At 45.5% G+C, this 23,123-nt stretch overlaps 1 protein-coding gene and 1 non-coding gene across 9 annotated transcripts in view; one reads left to right on the forward strand and one right to left on the reverse strand.

The window, feature by feature from the left end:
• Positions 1–453: 453 nt before the first annotated feature.
• NEMP2 (nuclear envelope integral membrane protein 2) overlaps positions 454–23,123 on the reverse strand; it is a 30,847-nt gene continuing 8,177 nt past the window's right edge. For 5 of the 8 annotated variants that reach the window (XM_032354193.1, XM_032354198.1, XM_032354197.1 and 2 more), the window contains 8 exons: positions 21,267–21,382; positions 16,543–16,774; positions 16,339–16,411; positions 15,184–15,277; positions 14,259–14,373; positions 11,444–11,669; positions 8,080–8,256; positions 454–7,443 (listed from right to left, as the gene is read on the reverse strand). In XM_032354193.1, coding sequence (XP_032210084.1) covers positions 7,320–7,443; positions 8,080–8,256; positions 11,444–11,669; positions 14,259–14,373; positions 15,184–15,277; positions 16,339–16,411; positions 16,543–16,774; positions 21,267–21,382 — 1,157 coding nt within the window. In that variant the 3' untranslated portion in view covers positions 454–7,319. The other 3 variants (XR_004288379.1, XR_004288378.1, XM_032354195.1) reach the window with 3 other exon arrangements.
• Positions 22,965–23,068, forward strand: LOC116598015. Its single transcript, XR_004288925.1, has one exon.

The following is a 23,123-nucleotide window of genomic DNA, read 5'->3' on the forward strand; positions in this document are numbered from 1 at the left end:
TGTCAGACCCTGGACAGATCAGGGAGAGGTGTGCGCCTGTGAACATCACAGCTACGTCAGAACAGGGGGCGGGTGGCTCCCGGGAAAAGCTGAGGATGGGAGGAAGCCTCGGGGGAGGGCTGCCGCTTTAGCCGAATGAAGGGCAGTACTGGTATGTGTGATAATTGAGTGAGCAGAGGAGGAAAGGACAGAGCAGAGTTAAAGATGAGCAACTCACCTCACCTCTTGACTCTGGTTAGACAGGATGAGTTGTGAACTGAGGGCTTCTCCGTGACACCATACTTCTGCCCAATACTGCAACTGGGAGAAGAAATTCTATACTTGGATGTCTAGCTTTGCCACAAAACACAGCTTAAAAATAAAATAACGGAAAGAAATAGAGTTAAGCAAATAGTTATTTTTGCACTTGAACTGAAACGTACTGTACTGTAAATTACCATGACTCATTTTAAGTGACCTTTAAAATCAGATGTATTTATTATGCTTATGTAATTATAGAAATAAAGAAATGGATGATGGGCTGAACCTCACCTATGAATGTACAGTATGTGGATTTGTGAAACTGACTTTAGGAAGTCAAAAACTTATACTGTGTCTTGTGTTTACAGTTCTGATTTATTCCTTTGAAAAGCCTGCTGTTTTGGAAATGCACAGTTGACATGTTGAAATAAAAATATCATTTTTAAAAATTTCTTAAGTGATAAAGATGTGACCAAATAAAAGCCCTTTACTCTGCAATGACAGAGACCAAGTCCAACAGGCCTTTGTTATGGAACATTTACTGTGCGGGCTGATTTGGTGATTTCTAGCCTTTTAGGGCAGATGCCTTCATGGGTTTGTGGACTTCCTGACTTGTTCTTACTGTTGCCAAAGCACCATTTGCATTTTATTAATTTTTTAATATGCCATTTATTTACTTACTTTTTAAGTGGGCCCCACGCCCAGTGTAGGGCTTGAACTCACGAGCCTGAGATCAGGAGTTAGATGCTCTACTGACTGAGCCGGTCAGGCACCCTTTAAAAAATATTAAAATGGATTCAAATTAAAATTTGAGAATTTCATAACCTCCCTTGAGACTCCCTGGAAATCCCCAGAGCTGTCACAAGCCCGGGCTGATGTCATCGCCGTCTTACTGTCGTCCTGCATACACTCTCCGCCCGCAGAGAGCGTGAGCGACCCGAGTGCCGAGTCCGCACGGATCCAGAGAGGTTCGCTGCTGCTCAACTGTCCCTCAGAACCCGCAGGAGAAGGTTGGACGAGGAGCCGCGCTGGCCGGGGGCTCGCGGGAACCCTCAGTTCCGGAGAAGAGCGCGCTCCGTCCCGCGCCCACCGTGCCGCGGCCGCAGGAGTGACCGGCTGGCGCCGCCCGAGTCGCCCTTGGCCGGTGCCGGGGCGGGGCCGCTGGGGCCGCGGGGAGCGACACGTCGGCCGCGGTCCGCTGAGCCAGTCGCGCCGGGAGTCCTGGACGAGGAGGGCCGCGGGCACAGTTGCGGGCGCGGGGGGTGCCGAGACCGACCTCCCGACCTCCGACCTCAGGTCCCTCCGTCCTCCCGAGGGCCCAGTGTGGCCGGCGCGGCCCGTCCCGTGTCTCACGGGGACCCCGGGGCCGGCGGAGCCGCAGCGGACGGAGCTCGCCTAGCGGACCGACGTCGCTAAGCCGGACTCGAGGGACTCAGACGCGAACCTGCCCGACGCCGGGGCCCAGCGCGGCCGCTCCTGCCCCCACGTGGGGGCCGCCCTGCGCGTGCGGCCGCGCTTCATCCGGATTCCTCCGTCTCCGCAGACCCCAGAAATCCGGCAGCGCCGACCCCAGCGCGCGGTTAGCGGGAGCGTCCGGCCCGACGCACTCCGGGGACCCCGTGCGGGGAGAGCGGCCCGGTCAGCGCGGGCGGCCGGCGGGGCCGCGTCGCAGGAGTCGGGAAGGACCAGCAGACCCGCCGCTCGGCGTCCGGGGGCCCCGTCGGGCGCGGGGAGACGCGGCCGGTGCGTGCGGGAACCGCGTTTCTCGCCGTCCACAGCGGACGGCGCGGGCGGAGGAAGACGTCGGTTTGGGGAGATCCCGGGCCTCGGTGTGAGCGACCGGAGCCTGCGATTCTCCGACGCCGCGCACGAGGGAAGCCGCGCCGAGCGGGCTGCGGCGGAGCCAAGCGAGTCCCCTTCAAGGAGGCCGTCGGGCCGCCGCCGCCTGCGGACACGGTGCCGCCACTTCGCGAGCCCCGGAACCCGCCCGCGCCGCCTCGGCCGACTCCGGGAGCGCCGGGCTCGGGCACCCCGCGCGGGCTGGACGCGCGGGGACATGGGACGGAAGGACGGGCCGGGCCCGGGGCGCGGTGTCTCGGGCCCGAGAGCACGGGCCGTGCGCCAGGACGCGCGGCGGCCGCGGGAGCAGCTGGAAGCCGACGGGCGTCTCGACGGGGAGAGGCGAGGCGTCCGGCCCGGTTCCCACTCGGCTCCCACCGCCCCCGCGGCTCTGGGCAGACGTGCGGGGCAGCCGGAGCGGTGCGGGCCGGGGGTGGAGCGCGGGGTCCAGAGACCAAGTCTGGTCTGGCCCCGGGTCTCCGCTTCGCCGGCGCGAACCCACGGACGCGGCGCCCCGGAGCCCTCCTCCGCCCGCCGCCAGCGATCGCCGCACCCACCTGCCAGGCGGCTCGGAGAAATGAGGTGCTGGTCACACCCGGTACCACGTGCGCCGCAGCCCCGGGCGAGAAGGTGCGGCTCGTTTCCCCACCTGGGGCCCGGCGCTCCGGGAGCCTGTTCACACGGACACCTGCGCCCGTGACCTCCCAGACTTCAGGGCCGCGTTCAGACGTTCGCCCGCACCCAGCAAGCACTCCGTTCCTATGTGCGGTGCAACCAGTCAGCCGCCTGCAGATCTGAGGTAAGAGAAAATTAAGCAAAATATAAACTGAAGAGCTGGAAAATGCAAGTAACGAAGGCAATTCTACGGTGTGCAAGAGCCACAGACAGGAAAGGTTTTAAGACATTTATTGCCCAGTTTCTTTCTCTTCTAAGGCTGTCAAAAAATGTAAGCAAGAATTTTATAAGCATTTAACAAGTTACTTACCTTTCTCTTTGCCAGAGAGCTGAGGATATTACTGTAAACTTGTATTTTGAAAAGGTCAGGAACCTTCTGTTCCCTGGAAAGATCAATGGGGGTCTGGAAAAATAACACATAGACCAGTTCTACTCAATTTAATTCTTTGAGTGGGGGGGGCTTGATGGAAGGCAGGGGAATGGGTTCACTGCGCCAGAGCTGGCCTGCATCTGCCATCAGATGTCGTCATGTCTTCAGCTGATTAGCCATGTGGCCACCAACTTGACTAACTCTATTTTTGAAAGATGGCAGTAAAGGCAACACAAAGGCATGGGCCCAACACACTGAGGCTCATGCTTTGATTCTACCACTTTAGCTACTATGTCTTTGGCGACCTTCTCTGAGTCTCCCCTCAGCTGAAAAATGTAAATGATGTTACAGCATATTACAGAGTGATCAGAACTCTAAATGAAGAGGCATAGGAAGGGCCTAGTACAGCACATGACACATCGCTAACAAATGCTGGTCCTCCTCCCCTTTCTCCTTTTGATTGCTGCCTTGTTGGAAAATGGACGAAATCTAAAAAGTGTTAAACAGATTCCCCCAAACAACTTAAGTAAGAAACAAAGAGCAGCTACCCAACTGAATATATCTCCCATTTATCCTAGTAAATATACACTCAACACTCAACCCACATCTCCGTGACCTATTAGGATACACACTCAGGGGTCATTGCCAAAGAGACATAGTTTCCTGAAATAGGTAACTAGCCTCCTGCAGACTTCAACAACATATCTGAACAAAGACCATGCCCAGTAGAAGGGGGTGGAGATGTTGGTCAATGACCAAAAGAATACAAGAACAACAATCGCAGAAGGAAAAGCTGGTAGGGCCTGCATAAAGGAAGGGTGGTCTCTGCCAAGAGACAGAGTATCTCGTGTCACATTAGCAACGGTAGCCCCACTGAGGGGGTTGCACTGGACTTGTTCTGGTGACATTAAATATGTGAATTATGTACCGAACTCCCTTTGTTCTTTCTGCTCAAGCGACCTTCTTACCACCATTTGACCTTCATAGGGGTCTTCTGGGAGAGAATCTGCTGGTTTCATCAATTCAAGTGTTTTTAATCCTTATGTCGTTTTGTTTGTGGCTGTGAATCACTAAATAGACAATATGAATTAGCTAGTATGAGACAGGTCTTCCTATGGTACAATGACAAAAATCAGGTTCTAAATCAACAAGGTCAAGACTCACACCCACGTGCTTATGTCTCCAATGTTGTATCACCAACCCCGGGGTCTTTCAGGAGGCAGCTTACTCCAGGGGCCACCTACAAACACCTCTGGCTTATGGCAGGCTTCTTAAAATTCTTCAGCCATTATGTTATCTATGCATAAAAGCTGCACAAAAAAGCTGATTTTAAAAAAATTCTACTTCTCTAACTGGGAAATAATCACATACAGAATAATCTTTTTTCTTTTCTTGACACAACTGCAGCAGTCTTAATTCTTTCCCATGTTTAGATACACAAATCATCCATCACCTATTCCAGGCCTCTTAAAGTCTGAAATTTCTTAAATTTCTAGATTTAATAAAAAAGGTAATAAATTCAAGTATTATCCTAAACATCAGATGGACACTCCCCTCTAATTCAGCCCTTACTATTATTGGCAAATTGTACATGCAATTCACAAACCATTTTTTTGTGAAATGTAAAATGTGTTTTAAAACCTTTAAAAATAACATTTGAATGATACAATTGTTTCATCATTGCCACCTAAGCTAAATCTCACCCACACATTTTGGTGTCAAATAGTCCCAACTTGCTAACAACAGTAAGCTTTTATGAGGTACCTCGCATAAGCAGTAATACAAAGGTTCAGTTATGGTCCCTAATTGCACACCTATAGCGATAGGAAGCACGAGGCCAACTTTCAACCACCTGTGAAGGGCAGAGCCATTTTACTGACTCATCATTTGCACAGTTTAAAGGCCTTTACATAAATAACAGATGGGGAAGGAGGTAGGGAAGAGAGAAAGAGAGGAAGGAAGGGAGAAGGAAGAGAAGGCAGGTCTCCTATGGGAGTCATCTGTATATTGCCTCCTGGGGACAGGAACAGCAATCAGCGCTGTAATAAACCCCACATCAAATGAACACAACATAACACCACATGTATCACAAGCAACCCTTGTAATGGTTTAGCTTCTCACAGTGCTCACATAACAAACTGACAGATTCCTGATTTCCTCTAAAATTAAACATGGAAAACAGTATCCTGGAAGACTTGTTCTTTGCCTTTCGTTGTGAGGGTGACACCCAGCCTGACCCATGGAGAGCTGCTTCCTTCTGTGGTCAGCACCTCTTCCACCCTGCATAGGTAAGCCCCAGGGGCTCTGCTCGGACAGCCCCTGGGAACCCCAGCTGACGGCTCATGTGTTCCTCGCACAGCACACGCATTCGGTCACAAACTGCCCCCGAGGTGAATGTGGTGAGCACAAGCACGGATACATCTGATACATTTATATCAGGAATAAATTTAATTGTAAAAAAAATCAAATTAAACTATAACAAAAATGACCTGAGAACCATTTATAGTTATAAAACATCATCATCACAATCATCATAAATCTGAATGGAAGATTCTTTGGTATTTGAAATCAGTCTCTGGAAGCACAGATTGAATTTAGTGCATTTCACAAAAAATTGCAAAGCTCCAATATTAAAAGTACCTGGCCAAAGAGAAACTTGTTAAAACACTGACACACTGTTTCAAAGAGGAAATATCACTGAAAATCAATCTAGAAGTTCCAAATGGGAGCCTTGCCCTCATTCAACAATTTAGAAACACTCTGCTGACCGTGCCTCAGGACAGCCGCTTCAAATTCCCTCTACACCCTCCTCCGAAATGCTTCTTCCAGTAAAAGGGGAGTCCTCATTCTTTATGCCTCTATTCTTTATGAACCTGTCACAGCAAGAAAGCCCATGTTTGTTCTTAAAGTTAACCAGTTTAGCCCATCCTAACCCTTGCGTTGTTTTGCCCTGCTCACAGCATTTCTCGGCTCTTAAGTGTTGGCCTTCTCGCCCCAGGGTTCAAGTTCACAGTCCCTCATTTCACTCTGGAGAATCAAGAAAAAAAAAGATGTGTTCTGTGAAGAAAGATCACAAATCTGTTTTGTAGGAAACTCTTACAAATATATATAACTAAATTTTTAAAAATGGACCTGTCAGCTCAAAATGTCACAGGAAGTTAAATGTCTTCAATTTCAACATACAAAATATTACAGAAAATAATTCTCATTTCTGATTTTTACATGTCCATAAAAATATTATCAAGCTTTAAAATATAATCTTAAGAAATGTTTCTCTATCACAGTTACCAAACAGCTAACTGTCCATTATTTAAAATTTTTTTAAAAAGTCACCAATATGGTAAGACCCAAGGCTCTAGGGAGATGGCCCCTAGGCCCACCTCTTAAAAGTCTCTTAACCCTGAGAGTTGCAGGAAACACTAGGGCTGCAGTTCTAGTCCCAGTGCTGCCTCTAAATGGTTTTGGACAAGTTATTTAACCTCCTCAAACCTCAATCTTGCCATCATTAGCATTTTCCAAACTGTTCATAGGAATATTAACCTCATGAAAAAGGGATCTGTGGTCAAAAAGGGATCTGTGCAGTCAGAAACTGCTGCACACAACTTCTCTTGAGGAGATTCACGATGTGCATCAGCAGCATTAAAGGTTCTGAGAAATCCTGCAGCATGTTTGTTCAACTTTGTATCAATCTTAGATGACCTCAGAATCCCTTCACTGACTAGCATTTACTAGCATCCTACGGATCATTCTCTGGAGAACACTGGTCCAGCGGCCGCAGGTCTCTGGCAGCACTTTTACAAAGAGCACTTGGAAGAGCAAGCCAGTCTTCTGTCACGGGTTCTGAAGGTTAAGAGGGTTAAGATATAACGTCCTGGTGTTGACGGGGCAGATGTTCGTGTTCAGTGGCTCCTTGAAGATCAACATGAGTCCCTGTTCCTGATGACAGTCTTCACTCAGGGAAAGTGGTAACGACTGTCCCAGAATCTTGATGGCCACCAATAGCACAGTAAGTATCAGAACTCACCAGGAATGAAAAGTCATCTTCGATATAGTTCAGTCTTCTTTTCCAGTAGGACTCCTTCCTGTAGTAAATGCTTTTGCCACTGTTCCCTAGAACAGCTCTGGCCAACGTTAATAGGATCCTGGCCCTTAACCCATTTCCTTGTCCAGAACGGAGTGAACGCACAGGCGGCCATCAGGCCGTCCTCAGGTTAAACAGCTGCTCCTCCAAGAAGGCGCCCCCGAGCCCGTACTGCTCTTCATGCAGACTCATTTCTTCAGGGGACAAGTGGCTTCCTCCAAGAACAAAGTCTGCAAATCTGATAAGTATTTATTTGTTTTAAATAAGGTCAATGTCATCACAGAAAGGTTTATTTGGAAGATAACATGTTCTCTTACTATTTATCCTCCTTAATTAAATTTGACTTTATGTCAATAGAGAACAGCAGTTATACGCTGGATGTAAAAATGGCAGCGGCTTCTAGAGAAATTCAGGGAAAGAACAGAGAAGCAGGCACACTTACGAGCACTGACTGCTGCCGAACATACCCACTCCCATTTGCTCATTCCTTGCCTCTTTCTTACTAGGTTCCTTATTCACGGTTATTTTAGCACATCAATACTTTCCCCTTTCAACGTTCAGTCTGAGGGCACTGTTATTTGGATAAGGCTATGAAGAAGGGGAAGCAGTAAGGAAAAAGATGTTGGGGCAAAGATGTCTCTCTTGTTCAACTTTGAAAATGATCTTCCATACCGGGGACCCCCCACATGGACGAGATCTTTCTGCCCTTCCCTCTTGGAACGTCCAGTCCTGACACTGGCAGTGGGACGTGACCTGCTACCGGCACCTGCTACCGGCAGGTCTGCTCCTGGTCTGAAGCGCACCTAGGGACCCACCGCGGCGCCCGCACACACCTTCTACCCCACGGTGGGCTGGAGCACGGGGCAGGGCTTACTTGTTGGGGGCCCGGAGTCTGGAGACGACCACCCAGGCCGGGAAGTCCGGCCTGCGACAGGCGCGCCGCAGCTCCTCCAGGGCGCCGCTGGTCTCCGTGTCCGCCTGCTCGCGGTACTCGTCCTCGGTGAGGAACCTGCCCGCCGGCTTGTCCGCGGCCCGCCACTGCTTCGTCTTCCTGAAACACGCGGCATTTGGTTGCTGGAGTCCTGGTCATAGCTGACTGCTCAGCTCAATCCTTAAGACTTATAAAAACACGTTTCTTAGAAAGGAGCAGTGACACCTGACTTCCTTGATAGGACACTGGAGCTCAGGGTTCTTACCGTGACCACGGCACACAGAACATGCACAGCTGGGCCTCGCTGGACATTTCCTCTCCTCCTGGACTGTCCTGAATTACGTTTCTAGGAATTTGAGGCTCAATTTCTGACAGACATATTAATTGTATTTTTCATCTCAGTGACCTTTAACTGCACAAGCAGACCATGAAAAGTCTGGCTCTTTTATGCTTGGTCCGCTCACACTCTCAGGCACTAATGGAAGCAATTCTCTGAGATGCCCTTTTAAGGAGACCTGGTAGAATCCATGACCACTTAGTGCACAGGCCCAAAAAGAGAAGGGAGGATCTGCGGGATACCGCCTCCACCTAGTGGTGGAGGTCCTGACTAATCCTAGAGAGGAATAAATACTGTACGAGAATCATTTATGTACAATAATTTATAATAACTCCTCCCTTGCCATATGCGGAGGGGATCATGACTGGAATTTTTTTTTTTCCAATCAGGAAAGTCCTAAAGGAAAGAATCTCATAAAAATGGCAAGATAATAACACATATGTTTAGCACATATGTTACATTTAACAATGAGTTTTTTAAAAATATTCTTGGGTGGCTTAATAATTTAAAAAAATAAACAAATAAAAATATTCTTGGGTGCTTTAAAATTTAATTTAACCAGAGAGTCCCAAATCTGGATGAGTATAAGAATTATCAGGAGGTGGTTTAAACAGATATTCTCTTAAGGGTTGGGACTTGAAAAACCTTTAAACGTTTGAAGACTGTGTGGCAGTGAAGAGTCAGATCGGGGCACGGCTGACATTATTTCCTTCTCTTTTTCTGAATACCAGTCCGGTCTCCCTCGAGGAAAACCTCTGGCCTCTGAGCAGAAGACTAAGGCATGACTCTGGCTTTGAGGTTTATCCACGGAGTCAACAAAAGCAATTGCTCAGCCACTCTGAGCCTCGCTTTGCACGTAAGAACGAAGTGAAAGCAGTAACGTCTACCTGACAGGTCACTGTGGGGATGAAAGGAGGTCTTCTGTGTAAAAGGGCTTAGCACAGTGAGTGGCCTCTAGTGAGAGGTCGACAAGGGTGACTGAGAGAGTAGCGACCCTACACTAGGGCATAGTCACACAGCTCTTCATACAACTAAACTACTGTACAAATCAAGGTATTATTCCTCTGGTTTGTTAGTTAACCCGTATGTTCCTGTTTTATCCTGTTGTTCCTCACATAATCATTCACTGGCAAAATGAGAAGCTAAGGAAATTACAGAACATCGTATTAGGTCACGTTAACAGAGTGTGCAAGTGCGCAGGACCATCACGCAGAGGACAGAACACACTTCACACTTGGCGTGGTAACCGGATGTTTGAGGGGAAAGAGGCCCAAATTCTGTCTTGGGTTCCTCAAGCCACAAGCCTGGCAAAGGGCTGGAGGTTGGGGAAGTGGGGATTGGCCAGCCTCCTCCTAGCAGAGGGACCTCTGGTAATCCCAGTCACTGTCAGCCTCTGCGGCAGGCCCAGGAGCAGCAGCCAGCAGCAGCCCCTCCAACCAGGCCCTGCTGCCTTTCAGCCTTGCCAACATTCTCTACACAAGAGCCCTGTCCTGTCACTGGTATGTGCTTAACACGGTGACACGGCTACATATGCAGTCCCAGATCCGTAAACTACCACTTACCAGAGTCTCCTTCCTCTCGGCTAGGTTTGCCTCATAAATATTTATTAACTCCCTCACTGCCTGACTCTAGGCCCTCATCACCTCTTGCGTGCTTGGCTGTGATGTCACCGCCTCGGGGCCTCCCGGTTGTACACGGCCCCTGAGCCAGAAGGCAGCTGGGCCACATCCCACCACCCAGGAAGGTTCACGGTCTCCGCTTTGATTCTGACTGATGAATGTATTTTTATTTCCCGATTAGTTGCCAACATTTAAACATAAGAATTCACATTCAAATCCATATTCCCAGCTTTTCTAAAAAACAAAAAACAGAAGATCTGGCAAGGCAGGGCCCGTACTCCTCCATGGCAACAGTCAGCTCAAGCTGAGTAGTGACTGCCCCCTTTCTGAGGATGCTGCACCGCAGAATTTCCCACAGTCCTCAGGAGTGCCCCAGCGCCTGACCCCTGTTCAGCATCGCCCCCTCGGTTCCAGCCCAAAGCCACTGGATTCATGAATCTGGTCCAAGCGGCAGGCAGAGAGCGCTGACTGAAATGCATGATGGCTTCCAGCCTCCACTACCTCAGACCCAGACGAGATTCCTTAGCACGGCTTGTGATGCCTCCATAGTGTTGCCGATGCCCCCTGCGCTCACCAGCCTCATGGTGCTACCGGACCGGGCCATCTCCCTGTCAGGAAAGTCCTTTCCACATCTACTCACCTCGCTGTTTTAATCCATGAAGATTCAGCCTAGTAATTTCTTCTTCAGACACTCCCGGGAACCCTCTCTATGTGCCGCAGTCCCTGATCAGGTATATCTTAACACTTCAAAGATACAGAACTGTAAGCTGCTGTCTCAACGAGCACGCCTCAGGGAGAGAAACTGTCCCTCCGTCTGTGCACCTGACTCAAAAAAACGTGTTTGGACTCGATGACTAAGGACAGACATAATACAGCTATGGCAGTGAAGTTCCCTCATCGCTCTTTCTGTATTTTTAAAAGGCTTAAGCCTTAGCTTCAAACCTAAAAAAAAAAATCCTAAGCATAAATAGTACTCTTCAATCATTTTTCTAGCTCTATTTCATAAGCACAACAAATACCTTTAAAGCAAACTTGGGCCCTAATGAAAGGAAATGTAGAATGAAAGTACAAATTTTAGGCAACCCAGAGTGCAAGTAATTTTGCCTCTGATTTTAGTGAATTCTGGGTGAGCTGTAATCACCTCGTAACTGGGGGCGGCTCCCTGAAGGCGAGCGAAGACGAGATGCAGACGGGATTCGACACTACGCCCTCTAGCCTCCGGCTCTCTCAAACCCCAGATGAAATACAGTCAGTCGTGAGACAAACTACGACACGAGCAAGAAACTTACCACAACAATAAATAAAGCCAGAGCTCAAAATGTCCAATTTACAAGGCAAAAAAGATACGCACCACCTCACGTAACTGAAGGCTTTCAGGGGGTAGCGCAGACTCCTGAAGGACAGGATGAGGACCATGACTGCATAGGAGCACTGGGGCACGGTGACCCTGCAGTAGATCAAGACCAGGGCGAGGAGCCGCAGTGTCCACGCCAGAAGATTTACGCTCCTTTCATCAACAAGGGGCCCGTGTTTGTAACAAACAGCAAAGCTGACAAATCCCACCATTAGGACATAGCCTGTAAAAAAGCAGAAGAACTTGAAAATCTGAACTTGAAAAGCTGTATGAAAAATCCTGGCAGAGCCTTGACTTAAGCTAAGAACATATCAGAAAGACTTCATATTTATGATTTCTTTTTCCAAAGAAGTAAGACTGAAAAACACATAGAGGGATGGTTACTCCTTCCATGTGACACTGCCTTTTGTAATGATTAAGGATATGCAATAATAAATTATTACGATATGTATCTGTTTTTTAGTCCAGAGTCCTCGATGGACCAATGTTCTCATGGTTGCTCTGGTTAGGATTTAAGCCTCAGCATAGGTCACAGCTGGCTACAAACTTTATTTTTTATTTTTACTTTCTAGTTAAAAAAGGAAAGTACAATTTTATAACAGATGGACCCTGCTGCACCCCCCCGTGCAGTGCTCAGTTTCAGCACTAACAATGGTGGGACGATGAGACAGTTCGCATCTCCTACTGGGATCCAACGTGAAACATGCATTTCTCGTATATCCCACTATGTGTTTCACTCATACCTAAGCAAGCCTCAAAATCGACTTTCCAGTTCAGAAAGGGGAGAGAAGAGCAAGTTAAATTACACCACAAAGGAGCCATGAGAGAAACCCAGAAAGAGGGACACTCGGTAAGGCAAGGAGACTGGGTATCACTATGAGGAGAAAAGGAATTGTTATGGATTTAAAAAGACTTACGAGACATCGCAGATGCAAAAATACAGTTCCGGACTATATCTCCCCTTATACAACCAACCATCAAGCGCACTTAGGAAATCTAAACATGACCTGAGTAATTTATGTAATTATTATTTTTTAAATTTGTTATTTAACTACAGAGGAAAATGTTCTTGTTTTTTAAAGATGCTTACTGAACTAGTCAGGGGGACATACCATGATATCTATAATTTACTTTAAAAATACTTTATCATGGGGGTGCGCCTGGGTGGCTCAGTGGGTTAAAGCCCCTGCCTTCGGCTCAGTTCATGTTCCCAGTGTTCTGGAATCAAACCCACGTCGAGCATGAAAGGTGAGAAATTCTAAATATAAATGACTAATGAAAACTTGAATTTTCAGAAACAGAGAGGCTATTAGGAAGCCACTTGTTTTTATTTCATGTAACCAAAACCAAACAGCTTTTTAAAATTATTTATTTGTTCTATTTGGGAAATCATGGAGAATGGGAGGATCAGTTTTCTCCTAACCCCTTAGCACCAAAATTTTCACCTAAGTCCACCCACCCAAAACAAAAGCAATCAATTTTTTGTTTTACTTGAATATTTTGGGTATCACTATGAGGAGAAAAGGAATTGTTATGGATTTAAAAAGACTTACGAGACATCGCAGATGCAAAAATACAGTTCTGGACTATATCTCCCCTTATACAACCAACCATCAAGCGCACTTAGGAAATCTAAACATGACCTGAGTAATTTATGTAATTATTATTTTTTAAATTTGTTATTTAACTACAGAGGAAAATGTTCTTGTTTTTTAAAGATGCTTACTGAACTAGTCAGGGGGACATACCATGGTATCTATAATTTACTTTAAAAATACTTTATCATGGGGGTGCGCCTGGGTGGCTCAGTGGGTTAAAGCCTCTGCCTTTATATATATATTATATATATTATATATATATATATATATATATATATATATATATATATATATAATGATAATGATGTAATGGCAAACTTTATCATAGTAACTCCTGGGTGGCTCAGTTGTTTAAGCGGGTGACTCTTGATTTTGGCTCAGGACGTGATCTCGGGGTCGAGATGGAACCCCACAGCTGGGTCCCCTGGCCAGCTACATGCTCAGAGTCTACTTAAGGATTTTTCTCCTGCCTCTGCCCATCCCCCTGCACCCATGCACATACTCTTTCTCTCTCAAATAAATGAATAAATAAATCTTAAAAAATACTTTATCAAAAAAAGGAGCATTAGCTAAAGACAAAATATTCAAGTAAAACAAAAAATTGATTGCTTTTGTTTTGGGTGGGTGGACTTAGGTGAAAATTTTGGTGCTAAGGGGTTAGGAGAAAACTGATCCTCCCATTCTCCATGATTTCCCAAATAGAACAAATAAATAATTTTAAAAAGCTGTTTGGTTTTGGTTACATGAAATAAAAACAAGTGGCTTCCTAATAGCCTCTCTGTTTCTGAAAATTCAAGTTTTCATTAGTCATTTATATTTAGAATTTCTCACCTTTCATGCTGAATACATGAAGAAAAGGAAAGAGCCACATTTCAGAGAAATTTTTTCATTACAAGTTAGATCCGGCTAGAGCTTAACCACAATTCAATGGCATACAAGCAGTCAAAAGAGACAAACTTTTTTTTTTTCTCTTTTGATCATTAGTACAGAAAACCAAGAAAGATGTCATAGGGGAAAAAAACAGTCTAAAATGAGATCTATTGAACTGAAATCATCAACTGTGGGAATAAAATTTAAAAAGACTTTTAACAGCACTTCTCCTTAGTTCAAAAGGAAAATTTAGACTCTGGAAAGAAATGTATTTCCAAAGAAGGACTCCAGTTGTACTTTTCAGCTTTAGTAACAATAGAACATACTTTTAAAAAATTACCTACCTAATACATATGCTCTGTTTTCATGCCACAGCCACTTGAGGCCCTCCATCCATCCGCACACAGCATAAACCGAAGCAAACCAACAACTGACCATTAGAGCCCAAAAGGTGCTGTACTGTGTGCGGAAGAAAATAAATGACAGTTTTTGGTTCATTCACTCTCACAAAAATAGGAGTAAACAAATAAACACTTTCTATTAGAAACTTCTACATCAAATTGCACCGATGTCAATTCGAGATACTCTCTAGAGTCTTGTTGAAGTTATGGTCCATGAACCAGCAGCATCAGCACCACCCAGGAGCCTGCTGGAACGCAGACTCTCAGGCCCCGTGGCAGACTATGAGTCAGAGTCTGCATTTCAACAGCATCCTCAGGATACTGGAAAAGCACTATTTTAAAGAAGAAATTTATCTCAAAATGATGCTGGTGTTACAAGCTTTAAAGAGAGTCTCTGCAACGTTATCATCATGAAGTACTATTTACCCTCAACTAAGTACAAAGCATTCTTTCATGAAAGGTGTTCTGGGAACTAATAATAATGAAGAAAATCCCCAGATAGAGCCATGCAGCTATTCAAGGCCTTGATCGTTCAGCATCACGGCCTTCTTCAGCTCTGCTAAGACAAGACAGGTTTCTACTCAGCACAGGTCAACCCCTGCCACTCAGGGGAAAAATTTATTACCTAAAAGTAAAAAGGTCTCAAAAAAATTATCACCAAAACTTAATACTTACTTTACAGTATATATAGTAACAAATACAAATGGAAACTCTAGAGAAAGATACCTTTTCAAGTCAGTTTATACAATGTAGAAACACAGTTTTAATTAGGAACTGTCACAGTCAATGTGAATTAACTTTGATCAGTTTTTCATGTCTATGAGATCATGGTTTCCCTCTTCTATTCATTTATACACAGTATGCCCACCTTAGGAATAAACCTTTTCACCAGCAGCAGGACAAAGACTAATGTCATCAGAACACCTAGCACGGTCCCAGAAGAGTAATAGAAAATAGGACTTCTGTCAAAACAAGCAGATAAAAGCCATTTAAATGTTAAGCAGGACTTTCAGTATTAAAACCATGTTTAACCTGATACTAAGAATACTAAGAAGAAAAACTCAGATGGTACCTTTAATTATATCCTATACTCTTAAAAAATGAAGTCTGTACTTGAAATTTATGGTAAATAGCTTGGCACTAACTCAAAACAAAATGCCTGAGTTACCTTCTCTGTTTAGAATCTGACGTAAGAATTACTGAGCACCTCCTGTGTAGCAGACGCTGGTCTGTGAGTGTGCACGCACTCACAACGGCCCCGTGAGGTGGCTAGCCGGGTCTGAACTTCACAGGGAGGAAACAAAGGCACCAACATATTAAAGACCTTCCCCAAGTGAGCATCTGCCAGCTGGGACTCAGGCTTGCAGCCCGGCCTCTCTGAGTTAACTGACTGACATTGGGTTCTAAAGGCCACAGATTTCATGAAACGCACTTAATTATACTACGAGAAAGATGAACACTATGGAGAAGAGCAGGCTAAGAAGTAAAATATTACTAGAAAAAGACTCCTTTTTCATGAGAGAAGTGGTAATACGCAAAATATCAGGTTATGTTTCTCCAAGAGTCAGACACTTGTTAAATTCAACTTCTGTATCAGAGCCACAAATCTTGGAGGCAGCTTGACTCTAACAGAGAGAGCAAGGCATCTGGCATCAGAAACCCGAGTAGAAATCTCAGCCCTAGCAAGAGCAGTCATGTGATGATGAATGCTGGCCTTCTCATCTATGAAGTGAGACCAATACAGCGCTGACGCAATCCTTAAGAGGATCAGATTTTTAAATGTATATTAATACATAATACAAAGTAATACAAGTAAAAGCACTCCGAAATATACATATCGTGTGCTGTTACTCAGTTTTTAAAGGCCTTTCAAGCACTATCTTCAGATCTATTGTTTGTAAAACCACAGCAGGAACTAAAAGCTAGTGTGGAAATATTTAGCATGGGGTCAAAATTGTGCTACCCTCTTTTTAAAAGGATAAAGGATAATTGACAAAATTAAGAAAGTAAAATGGATACTTACTGACTCAACGTCTTTGCATAAAAGAAGAGGAAAACGCCTGCCACAAACACAAGGAAGAGTTTGAAATCCACAACTGGAGTAAAAAAGACAGACACACACGACAAAGGTTTTACGTCAATGTAGTTAGTGAAAGAAGAGAAAACTCAATTTATTGGAATGTCACTCCAGAAAAACAAAATCCAGAAAATCAGAAAAGAGACTTACTGTTTCGAGTCACACTAATTGTATAGACAAATATCTTCTTGACAGGTTTCACAGAGAAGCACATGGTCTCTCCATATGGATTGATGATTATGGTTATTTCATTAGACTCCTTTGGTGTCCAAAAATTATGAGTCATACACTTGATATAAGACAGAATGGTTTCTGGATATTGACAATTATGTCTTTCTGTGATATATACAATACTGAGCAGGCCTGAACTGGTAATTTTCACCTATGAAATAAGAACAAACAAATCCATAAACACATAAGCTCCTTCAAATCATGAGCAGAAGAATGAAGAGAGCCCGAGATAACGGAGGAAGAACACAGTCAGATGTACACAGTTCCGGGGATCCCAGCAATGCACCTACAGATCCGTGTTTAGTTCGAACATACTGGAGCACAGAGACTTTGCGAGGTGGATGTTTCTTCCCCTGGGTTGTAGGTGATTTAACTCCCTCCTCTAGCAAGTTGTTGTGGCCAAGGGACGTGTGAAAAAGGATGGGAGAAAGCAACAGGTGGCAAACTACTTGGTCTGTAAAGGGGTTTCTAGCTCTACCACTGTGTACTGTGTTTGAGGAAAAGCACTTCTTCTGGATCAGCTACGCATGTGTAATTCAGGCTTCTCTCCCCATGCCTCCTGAAGAAGAATCCAACCACGGGTCCTAGTCAAGTCTCACAACAAAGCACCTGCTACAGTACCAAGCAGACACTGACAAATAGCCAGTGATCATTAAATGACAACTGTGCAGCTGCCTCTGTCTGTCCCTCTCTATTCATACTCTTCTTTGTCCAAGAGTAAGGTGAGCCGGCAGAGAGGGAGATCACCAGCTCTCAGTCTCCGGCGTTAGGTGATATAACCCACTACCTACCCTCCTTTCTCTTGGATTTCAGCTCCTGGCTCACTACTCTATTTCCTGTCATACTTCTCGGGGATTCAATACGCATAATACACACACCAAACTCCTTCCTATGCTCTGACTCTCTGCATCTTGAACTCCTCCCCTCTTGTACTCCTGCCCCCTGCCGGGCCTCAGCTCATCACTCCCAGGGCCACACCCTGGACCCTGTCATTACCAAACTACAGGCCCTCTATAGGTTGTTTTATGCATCCCACTGGCTGACCACCAACTCCTACCTTTCCAGTAAGCCCCTTATAGGACCTTGAACCCAGGAAGCCTTTGACCTCACCACACATCAAGCATTTTCCCCCTGCTCCTCACCCCTTCCTTTCAGCAAAATTCCAAGGTCAATTATTATAAATCATTCCCTTGCATGTACCCGCCTCCTTTGTGGCGCTCTTGCTTTTTCAGCTCTACCTGCAAACTCCAACCCTCCACCCGTTTCACGCTTGGATTCGGACCACCAAATGGCACCAGATACACCACACAGCAGTGTGACTTCAAGCCCGAGGGTGAACCTGAAGTGGGACGTAAAGCTACAGGTGATCCGACCACACATTCCCTACTCTCTTCAACAAAGATGTCACAGCTTTTCCCTTCTCAACACCGACACCTCCTCCTCACCCTCACTCTTGGCTGAAAATGGAAGACGACGAAGTCCACAGGCTCCCATCCCATTACCCAACCAGCGGTGAGTACCTGCAAGGACGTGCTCTGCTTCCTGCCTGTGGGGAGGAACCTTCTGCCACAGAGGAGATTTAAAGGAGATTCAAAGGTATCCTTTAGAGTATCCTTTGTCTACTCAAGGACCTCCTACCAATAGTCCTGCCCTTTCTACTGGACCACCCTACTGATGTGGGAAACAAAGACAAAAGAAAAATTAAATTTCCTTACTATCTATACCCCACTGGTGAAGTCCTTAAAACAGGCAGAATGACATTCCTCTAGAAACTCAGCTGCCTGGATGTTAATACTTTGCTAAGGGCAAAAGGCAATCTTAGCCCAACACCCAGGATCCTGTAAGTCTACTTTACACACAAAAACTCCTTTGGAAACTTCCTTTATCTCTCTCCAATCATCCCCCAAGCATGTGACCCACCAATAGACAACTGAAGGGTCTGACGACTAAGGTTTCATTAGGCAGTAATAAATGACTTCTTCCCAACAACAGCTAGCCCCCTCAAGGTTCTGGAAACCTTGCTTCCAAAATTCCTTAGAGACTTACGCTGTCCCTAATTCCCTCCCAACTTAAGAGTATATAATGGGCCACTCCTCGTGACCCCAGGGTAGCTCTTTCTGCCCATGGGTCCCGTCCCCAGCTTTAATGAAATCACCTTTTGCACCAAAGATGTCTCAAGAATTCTTTCTTGGCTATTGGCTTCAAACCTTAACATCTTTCCTACATCACTATTAGCATACAAACATGTTGATACTTTTCCCATGGCGGGGGTGGGGGGGAGCCTTCTATGGACTCCACTTTCCCCTCCAACCAACCCTTTGCTTCCCAGTGCAATCAAATTCTCTTACAAGGTTACCCATACCTGCAGTCTTCAGTTCTTTTCCTCCCATTCTCTCTTTAAACCCTTTTCAGTCATGGAGTGTTTCATGCCCAAAAGGCCGTCCCTGACAAGGTCACCAGCAGCCTTCACGTTGTTACGGCCAATTCATTCTCAGTCACCACATCTGATCCACGAACAGCATTGAGCACTGCTGACCACTCTCTTCTCCTTGTAACACCTTCTTCGTGCAGTGCTCCTTCTCTCTCTCCTCTGCTGGCTCCTTCCTCCTCCCTATGTGTAAGACTGACCAGGCTCAGCTATTGGTCCTCCAGCTAAACTCACTCCTTAGCACTGTCTACAAACACGCACCACTGCTGACTTTTTCAGAAAGTAACACAGAAAACATACAGAAGCTAGTAAGACTGCTACCCACAAGGGCTAGATAGGAATAGGTAGAGGAATGAGGGGGACTGACACTTCTCTGAGAATACTTCTGCATAGAGTTGCAATTTAAAACCATATTAATTCCATCCCTACTAATACATGTTAATAAGATCAACTAAGATAGGGAAAAAACCTGAAAACAATAAAAACAAATATTCAAATGGAAATGGCAACAAATAAAACAAAATATATCTCAAATGAATAATATAATCATATTAAAGGAGGTGTGTGAGAATGGGTTAACCTAAGTGATTCTGGAGCACAGTATTTAAACTATACACTCTCACACTAGAGGTAAAACACACTCTAAACAAATACTGACAAATAAATTACTATTCTATCATTGGACAAATAAATAAATATATTGAGAATAATGAAAACTAGTTTCTCCCCATCAGAGAAAAAAGTTACAAATACGACAAGGAGATGAGAACGAACCCAGTAGTATGGAAGATACCAGAAGTCGTGTTTTTCAACAAATGGAGAGACAGAAATAGAATGTCCACAGGTGTATGGGTATGTTTCTGTCTGTACACATATGACAATGGTATCCCAGCACTAATAAATACACCCAACGCTGAATGCTCCTTGAAAAAAATGTATGACTCCAGAGCTGGGCTGAAGAAATTGTAAGGTAAGCCTGGAACATCTTGCTTACCAGAAGATGCCCAAATGATAGGCACAAAATAAAAGGACACATGAGCTACCTTAAAGGTGCTCTTACTGGCCAAATCTAGGACGATGTGAACGTCAGAGTGAATAACGAGGTAACAGACAATCCACAATCGTGACACTGTGTGGATACAAAGAGACTGGAGGAGGAAAACCTCTTCCTTACTGAAGAGCGCTGATGGATGTGGAAAGAATCGTGGAATTAGAAAAGGACCATTTGATAAACATCCTGATAACTGATTCATGCAAGGATCATCAACGAATGATAAAAGTAGGAAGGGAAAACCTGATGAGGGAGGAAAGGACATCTACATAGTTTCAAATTACCTCCTCAAAATACTCCTTTATTAAAAGGGCAAAATGGTCACTTTATAGTGGTAAAACTGTAAATTTCCAGAGACCACCTTACCCAGGTGACCCAAGTGGTGTGTATCATCAGTAATGGCACAAACCAACATCATGTGCCTTCTGATACGCTGTCCTATCTTTTCCCTCAGCCTAGAATATACTCTCTTTGTATAGTATCTTGGTAACTCACGAACTTCATTAACATCTTTCTCAAGTATCCCCTTCTCAACAAGAACTACCCTGACCCCACTTTTTATACTGTAACTTACTCCCCACCTCCCTCATTCCACCTCCCTTACTTTACATTTTCTGTTTTCATGGCACTTACTCATTTTATAATTTTCTTCTCTACCTCCTACCCCTAGGAGCCTAAAAATCATAGGAACAGGGATCTGTTTTAGGATCCTACGATACTAATGTATCCTAAGAGCCAGTAATAGTTCCTAGCCCCTAGTGAGTGCTTAATAAATATGTTAAGTGCTGAATGATGGGAAGTACTAGGCTATTGAGATTAACTATTATCTTGGCCATCCCTGGGATCAGAGAAGGGCTTGGGATAGAAATTATTTTGGAAACTAGGAGAGAGGGTGTTGTCTTGAGTTGTGTCTGAACGGTGACCACACTGTGCTCACTTGGATACCATATTTCTTTGGAATGGTTTGGAGAAGGGCTGATAAAAATCATGAAGAGTTAATGTTCCCTTCCACATGCCCCTTTCCCTTGGGTCACTCTATGTGATTCCCCAGTCAGCTTTCATACTGATACGCTGCTCTATGCCATACAAAAGCTATTTTTTATTCTTGAACTAGAACATTTTAATTCTCAGTTCCTAAAACATGATTTAAATGTAGGCTCTTACCTGCATAGTCGACCACATATATTTCCACTCCATTTGGGAATTTCGATTGTAGCAGTAACAGTCCGAGTCAGATGTTTTAATAAAATCCATTTCCTTCAGAGTTTTACACCTTAGAACTGAGAGACAGAAAAGAGAAGTACTTCCTAAAATATTTTATTTCCCAGAATCTTATCTTTTATTTCTTTCTCTTCACAAGAATAATGCTGTTTTTACATTCTCTAACCAATGAATTTTTCTACATGGTAGTTAGAGTCCCTCAGTCTTTCCAGCCCACAGGAGACAGACAAAAAAATTATAGTCCAGTGTCAATTCTCTTACGATATATGGGAGGTACTGTAGGAACACAGAGAACAGGTACTTCAGTCTTGGAGCAGAGGGCAAGAATTGGGGGCAGCTTCCTAGAAAGGGGGAAATGAGAGAGAGCACTGAAGGGGGAGCCAGAGGCAGCGAGACAGAGAAGACAGTTCAGAGGGCAGCAAGAGATGAGGGAAATCACGGAAGCAGTTTAGTCATTCACTGAGGATGGCGTATGGGGAATACACGGGGGCCTTCCAACATCTGCAGGGAGACGCAAGCGATGGCCACCACTTCACGGAGTACAGACAGGGCGTTGAATGCAGAGCACTGAAGCCTTCTAGGTAAGCATCAAAGTCTCAGCAGAAAACTGCTGACACTCCCCAGGGTTTTACGGAAGAGTTTGGGCGACTGGGGCAGAGTTAAGACATTAACACTGTGAGCTAAGGCACTGGGAGCTTCCTAGACATCAACAACACAGGAAGCCTGTAACATCCCTCGGCCTGAAATGGCAAAGGTAGGGCTGGATGTTACTGCAGCTTCTCAAGCCAGGAGGACAGTCTAATGGGATGTGATCCCTGCCAGAATGTGGGATGGTGGGACGAGGGGGCACCACGTCAGCCTCTGTCTCCTGCCCTCCTCCCAGGGCCTCTCACTGGCCAAACACTATGGGAACCAAAGGCCCTTTGAAGAAGCCCGGGTGATACAGCCCACAGACCTCAGCTTCCAGACACTGAGCAGGGGAGGGAAGGACAAACAGAGCATCACCAGTTTGACCAGGGAAACAACAGGCACCCAGCTGTGTTTCAGAAGAAGCATTCTCTAAGCAGCATGCAAGTTTAGAGGTGAAGAAGACTGAAAGCAGAAGAACCACCAAGGCGGTTCCTGCAGCAGCCTAAGCAAGGACAGAGCTGGGCAGGAGGGAGAACGGGCAGATCAGCGACCCCTTATGACCGCGACCCACAGGCTCTGCACAGTCATTAGATAAGGGAGCACAAGAAAGGGAAGTTCTGTTACGTGGAGAGATGGCAAGGCCCTTCACGCCAATACAGAACACGGAGAGGATGCAAGCTCGGGCAGGGAAAGGGGGAGGAGTTCAGTCTGGGGCAGAACTAAGTTCCGGTCGTGGGACTCTGTGAAGCCGCACGGGGCTGCAGCACAGGAGAAATCTGGAGACAGAAGTAGATACGTATGTGTGTCTGTGTGCTTAAACATAAACATACGTGCATTTGTGTGCTATATGTAACATTAAATCATGTACAACACAACGCCATATACCATAATATACAGAGGAGAGACAGGTGCTTTATTAGAGAGAGCAACTAGCATTAAGGAAATTATTAAGTAATGGCGTTCATTTTATTCTGTGACTGCCTCTGTATCAGAATTTAAAATGAGGTGAGATGCCTTTTATTCCTCAGTCAGGGTTGGAGGCTATGATCTGCCCTTGGGGATCATGGTCAGGGCTGCCACAAGCTGGCAGGCTTGTTTTCCTGCCTCAGACATCTGTGCTTACTGGGAGCCCCCACTTGGTCTACACCAGGCGTGCTGACCCCCCAGCCA

The sequence above is a fragment of the Mustela erminea genome, chromosome 8, assembly GCF_009829155.1.
Source record: "Mustela erminea isolate mMusErm1 chromosome 8, mMusErm1.Pri, whole genome shotgun sequence".
NCBI classification, from domain to species: Eukaryota; Metazoa; Chordata; class Mammalia; order Carnivora; family Mustelidae; genus Mustela; species Mustela erminea.